This window comes from Sorex fumeus, unplaced genomic scaffold (assembly GCF_029834395.1).
Source record: "Sorex fumeus unplaced genomic scaffold, SorFum_2.1 ptg000007l, whole genome shotgun sequence".
Taxonomy (NCBI): Eukaryota; Metazoa; Chordata; class Mammalia; order Eulipotyphla; family Soricidae; genus Sorex; species Sorex fumeus.
Genome location: NW_026606064.1, coordinates 20,222,923 through 20,241,745, shown reverse-complemented (window position 1 = coordinate 20,241,745; position 18,823 = coordinate 20,222,923). Strand labels below are relative to the sequence as shown.

At 39.1% G+C, this 18,823-nt stretch overlaps 1 protein-coding gene across 2 annotated transcripts in view; it reads right to left on the bottom strand.

Annotated features, from left to right (window-relative positions):
- Positions 1 to 5,298: 5,298 nt before the first annotated feature.
- SLC1A2 (solute carrier family 1 member 2) overlaps positions 5,299 to 18,823 on the bottom strand; it is a 160,569-nt gene continuing 147,044 nt past the window's right edge. For both annotated transcript variants that reach the window (XM_056136107.1, XM_056136111.1), the window contains exons 10-11: positions 10,801 to 11,032; positions 5,299 to 6,830 (exon numbers count right to left, since the gene is read on the bottom strand). In XM_056136107.1, coding sequence (XP_055992082.1) covers positions 6,759 to 6,830; positions 10,801 to 11,032 — 304 coding nt within the window. In that variant the 3' untranslated portion in view covers positions 5,299 to 6,758. The remainder of the gene's footprint in view (positions 6,831 to 10,800; positions 11,033 to 18,823) is intronic.

Sequence of the window (18,823 nt, the reverse complement as noted above, 5' to 3'; positions counted from 1 at the left end):
GAATGCTCAGCTGGACAACAAGGTCTGGTGTTTAAAAGAACGAATTAGCATGCACCTCCATTCCCCAAATTTAAAAGTCTGACCTGCTTAAATGCCAATCCTAATCAGCTGAAGGATTTAAGCAAGTCATTTGTCTTATGGTCATTTTGCTCACAGCATCGCAAGAGATGGGGTTCTTAAATTTTTCAAATGTGTGGTATGTTCTGGAAAGATGTGATAGCTTTAAATTGCTGTAAAAATGTTGTGTTCTCTAATTAGTTATAATTTCACATATGTGGTTATATAGAAAATACCGTAAGAAAATATCCGTCTGCAAAATTACAGATACTAAATAGATCAATTCAGTCTACACTGAGTTCTTTATAATTTATGAAGAATAGATACAAACCTATAATATTAAAGGCTAAATTAATATTAAACATATAATATCCAGGACTATAAATACATTTCTCATGCTCCTTATAAATAATAGCCATGAAGACTGGAATCTTGTTCTAAAAAGAAGGTAAGAGTGGGCTGGAGGAATTTATGAATTTGGGATGCAATACTGATCAGAGAGCAATATATCGTCCTGGTAACATGGAGTCTTACCAGGAAGTCAAAGATATATTCTGGCAGCAAGATCAAATTAGATCCACAGTTTGCCAGCTCTCTCCTCAAGCCAAAGAAAACAAATAGAAAAAAAAATATATAAAAATCCTCACAAAATTAGTCTTTTATATACAAATCTCTATTGTGACCAGACAATCTGATCAGTATTGTGCAACATGGAGGTGCAAGGCTGAGGTTCCCAGGAAAGGAGTGAGGGAGTTAGACTGACATAAAATCCAGAGGCCAAAGAATGGAGTCTGAGTAAGGAAAGTCATTTTTATGACAGATTTAGCAAGCAGCGTGCCAGCTTGCTAATTAGACATCTCAGAGCATTTGCTCCTTGCGGGGGAGAAATCTCAAAGATGTGTTAGGCCAACTTCCTTGATTCATGTATACATTTCTTTCCTACTATCGGCAGCAGGCCATTTCCAGGCGGGCTGAATGGTTGCTATGAGAAGGTATGGAGCCCCAGAAGGTACGAGGCTCTGACTGCATCACTCCCATGTCTGTGGGGAATGATGACAAGGGTAACAACCAGCTGTTACCCCCCAACACTTCCCCCAGGGACCAGAGAGTCTCCAGAGGAACTGGGATCCCATTGCTACTTGTGCTCTAAGTCAAGTGCTGACTCTGCCAAGCTGGGGGGGCTAGTCCAGCAGGCTTAATTTTCAGCACAAAAGAACTCTGTAGAACAATCAGAAGAATGTGTAAAACTATGAAAATGTTTACTTGGTTCAGAGGTAGGAAGGTGAAGCAAGGCTGACAAAAGAGAAAAAAAACCAATTAAATAATTATGCTGGATATTAGCTAGAGTGAGAGAAACAACTTGGGAGCTTCTCTTCCATTTGAAATGTTCTTAGAGAGGTCTATTAAGAAAAAAAATTGTACTTTATGATTTTGCATTAGGTCTACTGCAACTGATGCAATATTTTAAAAAGCAAAAGTGAACAAACACACAGCTTTACAGCTCACTCCCCAAGACTGAAATCTCTAAGAGGATGGTGCTCCCCACAAACATACACCAAATCTGTTGCATCTTTTAAACAGAAGTTTGGATCAAATAAAGTTTTAACAGAGCAAGAAGAAAATAGTGGCCCACTGAAACAATATAAAAAACCAAAAAAAGTTGTTCAAAGTCCACGACTAGCCCCAGGCACCTTAACAACACACCAGGCATTTTCTCTACCCTAGATATTCCCAAGGCAATAAAAAGAGAGATGATAGCTTCTGTAGGAAAGCACTTTTCCTGTAGAAATTAAAAAAAAGAGCAAGAAGGGGAGAAAGAATATTTCATTTAGGAAAATCATAAGAAGTGATGCCCATCAGAAGAGCAAACCAAGAGGAAAGTCTGAACCTAAAATCCACCAAAGCTGCCTGCACAACTCTTCAGAGCAAGAACTTGGCCTGGCTCCTCCTGTGCACAGTGGTGCATGTCTGCACACAGTCCAAGGAAAGGTATTTACAGCCAGTTGCTGGTATTGTGTAAGTCTTGCAAACAATTTCATAAGAGTGTTCAAGTACATTTGCCAATGGCTCCCAAATTCCCATACTGGGTTTGCAATTAGGACCAGGGAAAACTGTGTGTTGTGGGTATTTGAAGTGGGCTCTATTGCACAGCCTGGATGATTCAATAATTTGAGTCAGGCTCTGGAATTGTCCAGGCCCCTCCCGGTCAATTTCTCATGTGCCAAATTGCTTGTTCTACAAGGGCAGTTGAGTATAGGCAAAGGACCAGTTTGTGAAAGGGTGCCTGCTAATGTCCCCAAACACCAAACTATGGATGACATGGCCAGGTTCCAAGTGGTTGTAAAGCATTAAGTGAAGAGAGAGGTTTGAATATAATTTCCCTCAATGGAGAAGAATCCCAGTTGAGTATTTATTATTGATGGCCCCTTAACTTAAAATATAAATAAGTTATCTTTTATAGTATTGAATAACTAAATAAAGAAGAAATTAAAGAGATCATAGTAACACAGATAATAGGACTGGAAGAAGGCTTTGATCATTAAATCCAACCTCTTCATTTTCTATACATAAAGGAATGAGGGTTGGGTATAAAGTGACTTGTTTTAGCTAAAAATGGGCAGAAGCTTAGTCGAGTGTTTCCTCTACCAAACTTTTATTTCCTCATCATCTCTGTCATTGCCTTAAATATCTATGTTATGTTAAGAAATTAGATAGTATTCATTTAGGAATCTTTGTCATCTATTTTAAAACCAGCTGCGGTAACTTGCATGGTTGTTTACCAAATTGTCTCTTAAGCAGCAATAAAGATATATAGAATAATAAAAAAAAAAGGAGGAGCAAGAAGGGGAAAAAGGATGTTTCATTTAGGAAAATCATAAGCAACTCTTGCTTGAGCAACTTTGAACTCACTCCACCCAAGGAGAACAGTCTGCCTCTAGTATAACTTGCCTGGCTTGGCACTCAGTGGCCCTTTCCTGGGTTTTAGCCAGAAGTTACCACAGATACTGAGACCATTCATCTTCTCTAACAGATCCGCAAAACTCTCACTTCAGAATGACTTCAGTACCTAATATTCCTATTCAAAGAGCAAGTATAAAAATAGCTGAAAAATATCATGTGCTCCTTTTTCTTGATATGAATTCATTTGGAGAATAGGCAAAGTAAAACCAGCACCAACTGAGTGGCTCTGGGGGTTGAAGAGCAGCCACTTCCACTGGGTGTAACTGCAAAGTGCTTTTAGTCATCAAGTCAGCTAAGAGCTGTTGAGACTTGTTTATTGAGAGTCTGAACTATGGAGAATTCTCAGCAAATGCATACCTATTTGGATTTATTGCTATAGTCCTTGAAGGGATATAAAGCACAGATAGAAACCTTGATTCTGACAAGAGTGAAATATGGTAGTGTAAATTTCGCTGTTGAAAACAATGGGGAATGTGGTCTTGTAAAAAATATGGCAGAAATGGGTTTCTTTTCTCGGATCTTGTTGATGAATTATTCACCTCTGAAAGGGCTTCTCCACTAGATGGACTTGCAGATAACATACTTCTCCATGCACATGTGAAAATTATCGAATACATCTTAATCAACTGACTGTTGGTATTCCTGGCATCACCTACCAATTATACATCTCCCTGAAATGACTTTTCCCAAATTTCTCAGCTTCCACCAGTCAAATTTTAGGAACATACAGTCTAACTAGTATTTGAGAGAAGTAGTTGTTTGTCATTTCCCGTACATGTCAATTTCCTCAGGCAGTGATAGGTTGTGTTTTCACATGCAAGGGAAGTAAAGAATTGTATCTGATAGCTACCAGGTCCAGATCTCCTGTTGAGAATCTGTGTGATTTGGATGATTGCCGAGAATTTCTGGTGCTCTTTGAGAGAAGGCACAGCCTCACAGGTCTACAGGAAAGCCTTTCCATGAGACATATATGTCACTGTTCTCACAATTCGAGTAAATTTATTGAGTTGTAGTAGGTAACCAAAGTTTTTCCTAAAATGATTCTGATTCCTAAAAGGGATGAGTGAAACACGATCAAAGTGGCACTGCCAAAGCCCTGATACAAATTGCCATGCATGTATCTGACTTACCTAAACTGTATGAAAATATAGCATTTACTCACCATCAAATAGTAATGGATTGTTTTAAGTATTATCATCTGTATTTGACCTCTTTCTATAAACTATGCATATAATTTATAGGTTATACATATTCTATTTAGGAAAAGAAGGTTGTTAGAGGTATCCTCTGAATCTATTTTTTCTCCTTATGGCACATATGCTGGGCAAAGAAACCCCCAAAGGTCATGGCATGAGAAGAACAAATGAGAACTAAAATACCACAGGGCACTGTAACATGTCAGCTCTGTGCACATCCTGAATTTTCAGATAAATTGAATTAAAATTTTTTTTCATGATGTAATTTATTGACATCCCAGATAAGTGTAATATCCTATAGGTAGTCTCATGAAACTTAGTGTATTCTATTTCAAACTAGAAAATCCTGCTTTATTAAGCCATGGCTCTTGTCTCTTCTCGATACACTATACCCTCATATATTTACAGGTTATCTGGATAACTAGTCAAGAGTTAAAGACAAAGTAAACCTAGAAGATTTGTAGGCAGTCCTGGGAAGAGAAGACGGGGACCATTCCTTCAAGAAACATGATTGCATGTACCAGGGCTACAATGGCTTCTAAAAACAAAGACAAGTTCCTACACACCTTGCCTCAGACCTTCTTCTCATAACTAACAAACAAACAAACAAAAATTAACAGAAAAAAATGCACTTCTGAGCACCATTTAAAGAGAGTTCTTAAAAGCTAAGTCCAGAACTGTCCTCTTGACCTATAACATCTGTCATAAAGAATGCGTTTTCCACTAGTACCCTTCCAAACACTCTCGGTCCCCCTGTTAACTGCTTAAATGATGAAAATGAAGACCAATCTTATTAAGTAAAAGAAAAAAAGAGATTCTTAATACTGCTCAATAGTGATCCTTGTCTAAAATTAACTATGGTTTATGATAAAAGGTGGGGTTACATGTCTCTTATGTGATATAAAGTCGTATGATTAAAAAAGTGGTCAGAAGGAATCAAGGAAGAGGCAATAAAGGGTACATGATGACCATAAACACCCTTTCTCTGAAGAATCTGGACTTTATGACTCATCATGAATCTCCCAGGGTCCATGTTCTGGCCTCAGATAACCACTCTAATCCCAAGTAGACAAGGTCTACATACTCCTTGGAGCCAAATGTGCTTTATTTCTTAGTGATTCATGCTCATGTCCTCAGCAGACTCCCAAGCCCAGCAACTATACAAAAATACTGTGTTATGTGATAGAAAATGATACGAGAGACATTGAAAAATTTAGCTCGCATAATCAATTATTCAGGATTCATCGAGTGTCTATAGCATGCAAGACATTGTGCTAATTCCAAGTACATTATGTATTCTTTCCAACTTTCACAGCCTCGAAAAGACTCCATCTGAGTTGTGAGGAGCCGTCTTTCATTTTCACTTCAGGTTCAAGGTCATCTTGACCTTCCAGTGGTCTTGACTTAGTAATGCCATCTTTCTGGGATTTTGTTCATTTTTCTGTCTTTTTTCAGAGAAGAGCAGGGAGGAAAATTGGCTCTGCTTTCAAATGATTAATGTGCTTTGATAGAATATAACACAAAGTTCTATACAAATTACCAGTTTGTTTTTTGTTTCATCAAGAGATAGTACTAAAAAGGGCAAAGTCAACAAAACTTTCCTCCATGTGTGGAGAATAAAATGATTAGGTTTCCAGATTCAATGATAGTATGTATGAAATAATGAGAAGGCTAAAACAAACTTTTCTGTTAGAAACAAAAATTTTATGAAGCATTGATCAAATAACCTCACTTGATTTCATGATGGCAGGAAAATGCAAACCAAACATCAACCAATTTGAATGGGATGAAAATGTAGGCTGGCTCTGTACCTTTACTTTTCTCAATATATAAAGGGGCATATGCAAATCACTTCTTAAAAAGGATCAAATCAGGAGTCAATTAAAAGCAAACAGAAATTTCAATTATTAATCCCATAAATGTGAGAAGGTGGAGCAGACTTTGTTCCATAATCAGCTCTTTAAGAGGATGCTTCCCACTAAACTCTCTTTGAAAGTTTTTTTTTTTTTAAAGACAAATCGCCAGAGTTCCCTAAGATAGGTGCTTGCTTTTAACAAACACATGGGCAAATACTACAGAATCTTTAAGGGAAAATTATTCTAAAGGCTTCAAGCAGAACCTCTTGTATGCTCCATGGCGAGGCATGGAGAGTGCTTGAAAGAATACATACTCTCCCCAGAGTGCACTGAACGACTTAGGTCGTGTCCTCTGGGAAAAGAGCATCCGAGTTTCTGCATCTTGAGAGAAAAAGGGAAGCTGGCAAGAATGCATCTTCCATTCAAACTGATTTCTCCAGCAGCATCCATTCAAACAGTAATACAAGTGAGAACATTAGATGGTTATGAAGCATTATTTGGCAAAGACACAGCACCGTGCCTATCACTGGCTCACCACAGATCCACTAAGCCTCAGCTAACAGAATAAGTAAACATAGAAATATAGGTATTTTATTTTCCTTTTTTAAAGAAAGCTTGTTTATATCCTCATTTACCATAAGATACGCTGGGGGGGAGTTTATTCAAGATTTTGCTGAGAGTCATATCCTTATTTTTCACGTTTCCAAGGTTCTTCCTCAACACTGCAGTCGGCTGACTTTCCATTGGCTGCCAGAGTTACCTGCAAGTAATTATTATCAGCATCCAGCTCATAAGCCACGAACCAGAAAACCACCCCATGGGTATGTGGAGCAGCACTGGACCTGGGTTACTAGATCCAGTTTAAATATTAGCTCTAAATATGGTTCCTTCCAAACCGATTTTAACCTAGTCTTGCTTTGGACCACTGACTTGTAAACATTAAAACAAATATATATTGCTTTATATGTGGGTAACAAGTGACTAGAGACATTTTCCATTTAGGGAATAACTTCTGCTATGCTTTTAGGGTTGTGGGGTATCTGACTATCCATAGATCCATCACACAATAATGCATTTCTAAAAAAAATACTTCCTTTGTGCTACTCCATACAACCACAGAGAAAAAAAAATTCTAGAACTAGGCAGCTAGTTGTACTCATGCATGTGAAAGGTTCAGTTTCAATAATACCAGAGATTGTATACAAGTCCAATTGTTAAATTAAAAATATCATGGTGGTTTGGCTCTACCAAATAAGCTATCCAAAAATTTAATTGAAAACATTTGAAAAGAAAAGAAAGTTTGAGATCAGTGACAAGGTTCCTCTAAATTATTTCATGCAATTTATGACCAAATATAACCACCAGGCTAACAAATTATGTGTCCATGGCTCTAAGTAAACTGAACCTTTACACAGAACAGGAGGTTTTCCCCTCCACATCTAAGTAATTTTCCTAGCTTACCTTCTATCTGTCTGTCCTCAACGTCATGTGCAAATTTAAACCCACGACTGATATTCCACATAATGGAGAGACTGGATTTATGGAAGCATTAGAATATGGAGACATGACAAATGCAGCAATGTTGAAAATAAATCTGACCTTCTTACCCAGTGGAAGTGAAACCCATGCACTATGAACAAACACAACATGCTAGGAATGGAAAACCAAGTGTCCTTCACAAACCAATCAAATAAAAATAGAACCCACACATTCATTCCCCACATCTCCATTGGCCCCCACACAGTTTCCCAATGACCATGCAGCAAGCAATGACCATATCCACATGCAGTTACTTTGATTAAAATTCAAAAGCTATCGAATAACTTCAAACTACTGTTACAAGGCAAGAGTCTGAAAATAAAGTCCAAGGTGACAAAGCGATGCTTGTAGTGGTGAAAGTTTTGACCAGAGTTGCAGCAAATTTGTTTCCCCTTCAGTGAACTGTCAGCAAAGATCAGGGCCACATTGTTTGCCTGAAGAAAGCCACTAAAGACTGCCCTTCAGTGTGTCTATTTGGCTTTCAGAGATGACCTAGATCAACAGCAGCAAAAAGTTATAAATCATGGTAGGGTGCCTTTAGAAAACTAGATGGCATTGGTGGCATGTTTTTGTTTGCTCACTTGCTTTTGTTTATTGAAAGCCTGGGATCAGTGTTTCACAAGTAACTAGGATAGCAGCATTTTGTTTTTGCTTTTGCTCTGCATTTTCTTTTTCAAGCTGGGTCAAAAGTAGTTGAGACTCTATTCTCTAATCCATTACCCTACTACTCTCTGCCCCCAGACCTTGGTAAGATAAAAGTAGGAAGGGGGTCCCAGTATCCCTCTCATGATCATTGTACAGTTGAAACCCAAGCACAAAAATTTGTAAATCTACAACTGTACCTCATGGTGTTTCACTAGCAATAATTAAAAAAAAATGCAAATGATGGAGAATGGGCACTGGTGGGGGAATGGGTATGGATTATTGTATAACTGAAACCCAAGCACAAAAATTTGTAAGTCTACAACTGTACCTCATGGTGTTTCACTAATAAAAATTTTTCAAAAAGTAGGAAGGGGAAGGTACCGGACAGTAAGCATTGATGTCCCCCACTTCAGTTTTGAAGAGTGAGATTGAAATGGACCAAAAAGTTGTTTAAATGCAAGCGCAAGCAGACTCAGATATATTGGAAAATATGTAAATTCCTCTCTATAGCCCTGATGGTCTCCTCATGCATCTGAGTCAACTCAGTTAATTGTTTAGTTTGTCTCTCTAGCAAAGGTTGAGGACAAACTGTTTTTCACTGAGCTGAACCCAATCGCTTCTTTGAAAAACACAAACAGTTCAAATCATTCTTAAACTAATATGGCCATTTCATTATTTCCAAGCCTTGGTCAGTTGGACCATTTGGCCATCTAAATGTTAATTCACTGAGTTTGGAGGTGGTTGGATGGGAGTGAGACATTATCTATGGAAATGTCTAGCATGAAATTCTCTGAAACAAAGCGTAGGGTCTACATAGTCAAAAGAGAGCATCTTGAAAAGGAGTGAAATATTTAATGAACATTCTCAGAGCATCGACTAAAAAAAAATCCAGGAAGTCTTAACTCGGCCATATTCTCCAATATCAAGAACTCTGTTGAGAAACTCCAATATAACTACACTGTATAGTCAATGAGTCACTACACTTCTTTCTGTAAAAAATCATGAGATCTAAAAATATATATGGGATTTTACTTTATTTTGTACTACTATTTTCCTGGTATGGTAGTCATTTGGATTCAAATTGTCTTTACTACAAAATTATACATTTTTCTTGCTGTCCCCAGAACCAAATTTAGGACTTTATACATAATGGGAATCAATAAAATTCTGATGAATGACCAAAACATAAGGAGCCATAGGAACACTTAACTAAATCCTACAAGGCACACAATAAATGCTAATAAAATAAACATAAAGCCAATTTGTGGAAATGTTGACACTTGTTGATTCACTTATATTTTTATGGGGTATGACTAACATTTCGATAGCACATTCATGCAGATTTATAGGTCACATGAACTTTCTGGGAGAAAGGAATTCACTCTTTAGGTACACCTAAATTTTTAATAACTTGTATCAATTCTAAGAAGAGTTAAATAATTAACATACAAGTGACTGTGGATAGGCAGGGTCCCTCTTTGATTTATATCAAAGTCCTAGTTACCACACATGTAGATAGAGATGGGATAAACAAGAGATTATAATTGGTCCATGAGAATGCTAAACCTATATTCCGGTCTAGTAGTAAAATTTTTCTGATTCATCCTTAGTTGCCTGGCAGAAACCATGGTAACAAGGAAAGAAATGAAATGAAATATTAAATGAGGTATTGTCAACACAAATCAAAAAGGTATTAAATATATTAATTAAGTTGTATTATTTCTCCATTGCTGCCTGGGACCATTCTAGGAACCCAACCACTAGAGCTAATTCTGCTCACCTGCCAGGGTTTCTTCAAGTTTGCTTCACTCTGGTCATGATACTCTGTCTTTGACAATGTCAGATTAGTTACAATGGGGGCTAGACAGAACCAAATAAGCTTGAAAATTAGCACCCAATAGCTAGCTTGGAAGAGTCCAGAACATCCATGCTTCAGGAAAGATGGCACTGTTGGGCAGTGTGTGAGATGCAGTGCTTCAAAATAACAAATTTATGAAAAATTTTCCCAAAGGATAATTACTTGAATGGCTTTCCATTTTGGAGTAAAGTGATTGCCAAGTCAAAAGTTACTCTTTACCACAAAATATTTAAGAAAAATAGAGCTGTGCAAAGTTACAGGAATACTTTTTAAAAACCAATATGTGATATACAGCAAGAAAGAATACTTGTGCTATGAGTTAAATGGTTGAGTATTTATCTTGGTATTTAGCTAGAAGAATGGGAAATTTAAAATCCAGTAAACTATAGAAACTACAAAGTCTTCGGCAAAATATTCAAGAAAACCAATCAAATTAGTGAAGTGGGTGAATTAGGGAATAAGAATGACTGATTTACATCACAGGGGTGAATTTATTGCCTCCTTTATTGTTAGGTATGTTGATTTTATGTCATGTTAGATAGTTAGATGTCTAGGACTCATAAAAGCTTGGGTTACATGATTCCTTAGAAAAAATTAATGTGGCAATAATACATGCAGGACTTTTGAATTAAGAGATGAGCATGCACTATTATATACAGGTCTCAATATCCATGAATGAGTAAGGTACCTTGCACTCATCTACAATGACAGAGTTGTGTGCTGCATAGACACATTGGTTAGAGTTGCTTTCCCTGTGGTTCTTCATGTCATCATAAATGGATTGAGTCTTGGTCATTTCAATGTCTTCATGCACTCGGTGCTGGGAATCAATGGAATCAAGCTCAGACTTGGAGAGGTGGTAGACAATCCCAGCCCCAAAGGAGTCACCCACAACATTGACGGAAGTTCTCATCCTGTCCCTGAGAAACAAGAACAGAAAAAGCAGAGTGAACAGTATAACATGGTGGTGAAGTTCTAGAACCAGAAAGATGCTGGGGTGGGGTTCTACCTCTACCGTTTTCCTCCATCTGATGTTACTGAGGCAAGTTACTAAATGTTAGGAGCCTTGATTTCTTTGTCAATTGAAGAGAAAAGCCATACTTTTCATGAGGTTGTATGAAAATTAAATGATATCATATGTAAAGTTCTTAGAAAAAGTACTGTTTTGCTGTAAGAACTCAAGAAACAGTGCAAACATAACAGAGGAGGAGTAAAGGAAGACTGAGAGGCAATAAATGTGTCTGAATTAGTAACCAGACTCCAGACATTCTTAGTGTGTCCAGCAATTCCTTCTGATTCAAAGTGTTCCCTGAAGACTCCCTTTAGTTTATTATTAATTTTATAGGAAAGAGTAAGCACTTGTGAATTTTCACATTATATAAAATTCATCTTTCTGTGCAGATCACAACTATCCCTCTTGCCCCCATTGCAGTCCATCAATATTTATACGTATAATGTTGTACAGACACAACTTCTGTATAACACATACATATTTACAACAGCTGTGCCTAGCATAGCTGTTGGGTAAAAGACCCCACCCAAATTTCATTTTGTCCAAAATGTATAGTAACTGCGTGTTCCAGAAAGAACAAAATACTTTATTTCACCCTCTTGCTTAACTTAAAAATTAAATCTTTCAGAGTGCCACTTAACTAGGAAGGGTTGTGGAGACAGACAGTACAGTGGGTAGAGTGCTTGCTTGTATATGGACACTTCATACAGTCCCCAACCTCCATCACAAATGATCCTTGAACCAGGAACAAGCCTTAACTACAGCTGTGGTGGCCTCCCAAACAAACCAAAATATTGGAAAAAGTCATTTTTAAAAATTGTGTTTCTCAAGTGCTGATTTGGAAAAATGGGTTATAACAAGGAAAGCATGGTTATGATTAGATTAGGAAAAAGCATGGATGGAAAAGGCATAGAGCTTTGAATTTCTCCTTATTTGTTTAATGACCCTGATCATACTTAAAATTTGTGAGTCTTAATTGCTTATCTGTGATATTGAAATAATAAGAAATAATAAGAATTCCTATTACAGATGGGCTGTTGTGAAAATTAAATAAGAATCACAAAGTATATCATACAAGCATCTAATGAGAACTGAGAAAATATTATATGACAGGTATTTCTAATTATCTTGTAAAATAAATTAAAATATCTTTTTTGAAAGTTCTTAAAGAGACCATTTGATCTTATCTAATTAAACTACTATATCCCCTGAAAACATTGACCCTATGTGTATGAGATTACCATTAATGTTCAACTCAACTATCTGTTCCCCATACAGTTGGTTCTTTTTTTGTTGTTGTTGGCCTTTGAAGTTTTTCCACTACGCATTCAGTTTCTCCTGGCCTGTATCTTAAGTCATCCCCTTAACACCAGTGACCAGTTGTTAAATTCTAGAGTGCGAAAATGTCTCCAAGGCAAATGCTTTGAGTGTACATTGAACGCCTGGCCCAAAACAGTCTTCCACCTGGTCAAGAGAGTAACCAATACCCTGAGTGACTAGACAGTTTCCACAATACCAGGCCTGCACTGACTCCTTTATTTATGACATGGGTAATGAATCATTTACTAATGGATACAAAGAGGAAGCTGGTGTATTCTAGGAGGCCTGGGTTCCCTGAGTAGTTTCCACAGATCATACCAGAAGAGTATATGAGAAGCAAAGAATAAGACTCTTGGGATTCTCTGACTCCTCTGCTCCCCTACCATCAACACACATTCTCATTGCTTTCCTATCTTCTAAATGAGAGCAGAAAATGTTGTCGGAATAAATGTCGGGTGCTATTAAGTTTTTTAGATAGGATACAATCCAATCTCCCATAAGCCTCCCATAAGTCCTCCATAAAAGTCCCATGTGTCTCCCATAAGAGGCTTGAATAGCAATATCTCCAGTTAGGCTCTAAGCATGAACATGAACTCCTGAGCTAGAGAAAAGAGAAAGAATACCTGCAAGTCCAAGAGGTGGGAGCACTTCATGTATATTCAGGTTGGCTAATGAGTACAGTGAGAGGCAGGAAAGGAAAATTGTTCAAATCATGTACAGCATTGTCAGTCAAGTTCAGAAATCAGTATTTTATCCCAAACATAACAGTAGATCATTTGAAACGAAAGATCACCCTTGTTCTATGTCAATCGTGACAAGATTGAAGAACAGGGTTGAAGATAGTACCGCAGGCACTTAGTCTTGCATGCAAGAGTTTGAGTGAAGCATTTTACATAAATTTGTAATAGACAATGCCTGTTATTGTCAAGAGTTGAGAGAAAGAACAGGAAAAATAGTTTCTCTTCGTTTTTAGTAACCAAGAAGTCATTACAGGCCTGGCAAGGATAGTTTCAACACAGACAGCAGAGAGGAGCCAACTCATAACAAGTAGAAAATTGAATGAGAGATGAGAAAGGGGAGACCTTGTGGATCTTACCCACTGACTAAGAAGCTGAAGAGAGAAAGAGAGTGGTACATGGAGAAAAGAGAAGATAGAAAACTTTTTGTTCATTTTTGAAGCCACTGTGAGAATATCTGACCAACTTGAGGTAAGCCTAATTCTGACCAAAAGCAGCATGTGGGGGTTAATGGTTCACATATGGAAAATTTTGCCACAGGAAAATACTTTCATGGTCTGTCACAATCAGTCCTGAGTGTTCACAAAACTCAGGGAGGTTTCAACTCTGTGGCGAAAAGGATTTTAGAGTACTTGCTGCTATCCTTTGTCTTGATGTAGTGTGTCAGTACTGAAAAAGTAGAGAAAATATTTCACTAAATAGATTCCCACAGAGAACATTGGAGCCACCAGAAAGCAAAAGGGGAGAAGGGATTCACTGATATCTCACAGTTTGGCCATTTGGTCAGTTTGGCCATTCCTAAAGCGCTCTCTCTCTCTCTCTCTCTCTCTCTCTCTCTCTCTCTCTCTCTCTCTCTCTCTCTCTCTCTCTCTCTCTCCTCTCTCACCCACTAAATCCTCTGGCAGGAAAACAGTATGATTGTCTAAAAATTCTGGTCCACACAGAAAAACAGGCAGATTCACTGAAAATTCATCACTTTGAATGGGGTTGAGTCATATGAAATTGTCTTTTTTTTATGTGTAAAAATGTCAAATATTGGTAATTTCACAAAATTCAGCTTAACATTCATAAAACAAGCCATGATGTCTGACTCTCAGAATACAGGGTGATCAGTGTGATAGACCCCCCTCTCCCCTGATCAAAGCCCCTCAACTTGTGAAAGCTGACATGATCCTGGGCATCTGGGAAAGAAAGTCAAATGATTAGAAAAGACAGGAGGCTTAAGGAAGCCCCAGTTAAGAGTATGAACCTTGGAGCATGACTAGAAGACAAACCTAACTCTAGCAGAGAAAGTTCCTAAAAGTTCTACTGTGCTTCTCATTGGTAAAAAATTAAAGTGATGCCATCTCCAAGCAGGCAGAGAACTGTTCGCATGTACCAAGTACTTGTCATCTGAAAGGTCATTGAACCAATTCTATCCCATAATCAATGTAACATGATACCTGACACAAACAATGTTCAGCTATTATCTCTATGTTTATCATGATTATGAACGCAAATGAGATGGAACACAAATCACTGGCGCTCACCAGTTTATTCCTTCTTCATGTCTTACACATTTACTTTTTTATACTCTTGACATCTTTCCAGGACATCTGTACCTATTATGTTGCTAAAAGACCTCTAGGGCTGAGACCATGTTTTAGCCATTTATGATAGAGGTAGGAAAGAGGATAGAGGCAAGATGGGTTGTTACTTTAAGAAGTGGCAGCAGAACCAACAGCTCTGGCTCAGAGACACAGCAGTGAGTCCCAGAAGACACCACCAGCACCAGAGATCTCTCTGGGCCCCATACTAGGCCAATTTTATCAGGGCACCCCAAATAAAGCAGGTGCAGTAGGTGGGGACCTACTCCAGATGGAATCCTGGTGACCAAGAGCTTCCACAATCTAGATCCAGGTTTGCGGGTTCCAGGACTGAATCTCCAGGCCACATGGTAGCAGAGGACCTCGGCTGTCCCTTCCGGGGTCCCCATCTGCCCAGAAGACTGGCTGTCACACCCATAATTTGCCTCTTGGCACCATCTTAGCGCACCAACAGCCCTGGCCCAAAGACTTCCACTTGAATCCCAAGATGATTTTCTGCCATACAGAGATGTCTCTGGAACCCAACCATTTACAATCTAGAAATTTACATTTATAATTGCAGCCATGTGAGCTCTCATGATATTCAAATTGAGCAATGGAAAATAAATTATATAGCATCTGCCCCTGGCAGGCAGGCTTGAACGGTGGTGGGAAATTTCAAGCGAAACATAATGCCCAAAATGAGAGAGAGAGTATTGCGGAAATTGTCTGCCATAGAGGCAGGGTGAGGACTGGGATGTGGGTGGTGGAGAATGTGCAATGATGGAGGGATGGATGCTTCATTATTGTATGACTGAGTCTCAAACATGAAAGCTTTGTAACTCTACCTCACGATGATACAATTTAAAAAAAAAAAGTAATGTGGAGTTCATGCCCAATTCAATCAGCTTAATCAATGGCTGAACAAATAGCAGAACTCCTACATTATTAAAAAGAAAAAAAAAGAGGTAGCAGCTAATGATTTCTGAAAGAGAAGCTGTCTTTTGTTTAGCAAACATCTAGCTGGATAAATATTTAAAAGACAGGGAAAGGTCTAGAAGAAAAAGATGAAGACACAGAGAGTCCAAGGACTATGAAAATGAGAAAGGTCTCAGGAGATGGGGAAAATCACAGGGAGGGAAAGCTGGAAGACCCCATTAAATAGCAAGAGAATGGAGCTCAGGGAGAGAACAGGGCAGGGAGATTCCAAGAGTGAAAAAACAATGCAGATGCTTGGATCCTCTTTGTCCTAAGGGGTGCCAAATAACAAATGTTTACTTTCTTTGTTACATGAAATTATTAGTAATGATGATTCCAGTTTAAGAGAAGCAAGATTTGAAATTGTCAGGGCAGAATTTTTTTTTCCTTCTAAGTTTTTTGGTTGGGTTAATAATTAAATTATAGAATACAGAATAATGAAAGGGAAAAAATAATTTAATTTGATACAAAGACAGTGGGCATCCTGAACTAAGGAAAGGAATAGGATCTGGGATATCAGAAGGGAGGAAAACAATTCACAGGGCTATGAGAAGAGCAAGTGTTCAGTAAACAGATGCTTGTCAGTCAACGACTCTCTGATGGGAGAGATGGTGGCTGGTTGCTTTTTTCTCAAAAGAGACCTCTTTTCTAAATTCTTTTTTTTGTTTTCTGTGTATGGGATCAAACCCAACCCTCATATATAAAAAATAAGTTCTCCACCAGTCTTCCATATTCTCAACCGGTTTGAAGTTCATCTAGCAGTTAAGACAGAAAAGAAGTTTTCCTGAGTTTGCTGGGTCTTGACTGCCTTTATTTCAAAATAATGCATGTGCCAATTGGCATATTCTGTGATGGCAGCGTATGCTCCCTTCAAGAATCAATAGTACTCTCAGTGATTTAATGAAAAAAAAATTTTTTTAAAGAATCAATTGTAGGTAAAGAGAGACTTCTTTTTTATGTTATAGCTCTTCTGAGATTTCCCACTCCCCTCTATTTCCCATGAGCAGATGTTTCTTTTGTAATACATTAAGACTTGACTTTGATGTCCAGAAAGATCATCCCACCCCATTTCCCATCTGCAGTGACATTGAGTTCAGCCAAGAACACCCCAGGGTTGGGAAGGTGAAAGGAATTTCATAGAAAAGAGCCATGCTCCTGACTGAGATTGACAAAGAGTAAGATGCAGACAAGAGAAGAACTTAGACGAAGTGGGAAATTAAAGCAAAGATGAACAGAATGAATGTAGGAATTGAGTTTATTTTCTACCATACAGGAGACTGGGGTTAACCAGTTATAGGTGCAATATGTATGCGTTTGTCTTAAATAAGGAAAAGTCCAAATGGCAGGCTGGCAGCAGCCAGATCATCTGATTTGAATCCCAGTTCAGCCTTTTAATATCCACTAAATTAGGGTCACTTTCCTCCTCATCTTAAGTCTGTTTCCTCAATTATAAAACAGATAATATAATATGCTGCTTCATAATTTGCTGCGACTATTTTTTAAAGTCCGTGTAAATAAATTATTTAGAACACATAAAGGAAACTTTGAACACTTAAGACTTTAATATTTAACACTTAGGGGGGTATGGTGCCACCAGCAGGTCAATCTGTACCTGTGAGGCGAGTGCATCAGCAGCCTGATGACACTGTCAGACTTTCAGATACCCCAAAATTGCTGCTGTGCCTCTGGCCAGATCCCAAAAATTGGGGCAAACTTTACCAAGAAAGTAAATGGACAAAAGCTAGGTAGGTGGGAGACACACCCACAAACCACCTCTGGCTCAGCTATATAATGGGAGGCATGGCTCTCTGGTTCCTGATCGAACTGCTTAATGGCCATGATCCCAGAGACTCAGAAACAAATCTCGAAACCCAACGGCTTTTGGCAGAAATGCGTCCGGTCCCTGCAGTAGGTTACCGGTGCTGGGCCAACCCAGGTGGGAATAGGTTTTGTGCCTTGGCCTGTTCCCCCTGGTAGCCCAGTGGCCTACATCCTCCAGAGGCCATTGGACAGTCAGGTTTGGGCCGACATTGACGAGACACATGGGACCTCATGGGATGGAGGTGGATCCAGCCCTTTCCTCCCTGTGCCAACGAGACCCCGAGTCACTGCCCACAAACGGCCTCTCTGGCTCCTGATCAAACTGCTTAACAGCCATGATCCCAGAGACTCAGAAAAAAATCTCAAAACCCAGTGGCTTTTGGCAGAAATGCATCCAGATCCCGCAGTAGGTTACTGTTGCCGAGCCACCCCAGGGGGGAAAGGGTGCTGTCCCTCGCCTGCTCCCCATAGGTGGCCACCATCTTCCAGAGGCCATTGAACAGTCAGGTTTGGGCCCGCAGTGACAAGACATGCGGGGCCTCACAGGATGGAGGTGGAGCCTGCCCTTTCCTCCCCACCCCAGCGAGATCCCGAGTCGCCACCCACGAACGGCCTTTCTGGCTCCTGATCAAGCCGTTTATTGGTCATGATCCCAGAGACTCAGAAACAAATCTCGGAACCCAGCAGCTTTTGGCAGAAATGTATCTGGTCGCTGCAGTAGGTTACCAACAATGGGCCACCCTAGGTGTGAATAGGTTTTGTGCCTTGGCCTGATCCCCCTAGCGGCCTGGTGGTTGCCATCCTCCAGAGGCCACTGGACAGTCAGGATTGGGCCTGCAGTGACAAGACATGCAGGGCCCCATGGGATGAGGGTGGAGTTAGCCCTTTCCTCCCTGTCCCAATTAGACCCCATGTTGCCGCCCACAAATGGCCTCTCTGGCTCCTGATCAAGCTGCTTAACAGCCATGATCACAGAGACTCTGGAAAAAATCATGAAACCCAGCAGGTTTTGGCAGAAATCCCTCCAGATTTAATCGCTAAAATTTCGGAATTTCAAAATCACGCCGCCACTACTGCAGCAGTGTGACATCATAAGTTATTCATAACCAGCAATAGAAAATAAATTGTCTACTGTTGCCTTTTTAGCAGATCTGAGTGTTGGGGTAAAATCCCAAATAATAATGATGGGTCTGGTGTCAAAATATTGAATATAATCAAAGTAGAGAGAGAGTAATGTGGAAATCATCTGCCCCACAAGTAGGGGGAGGGTGTGGGATG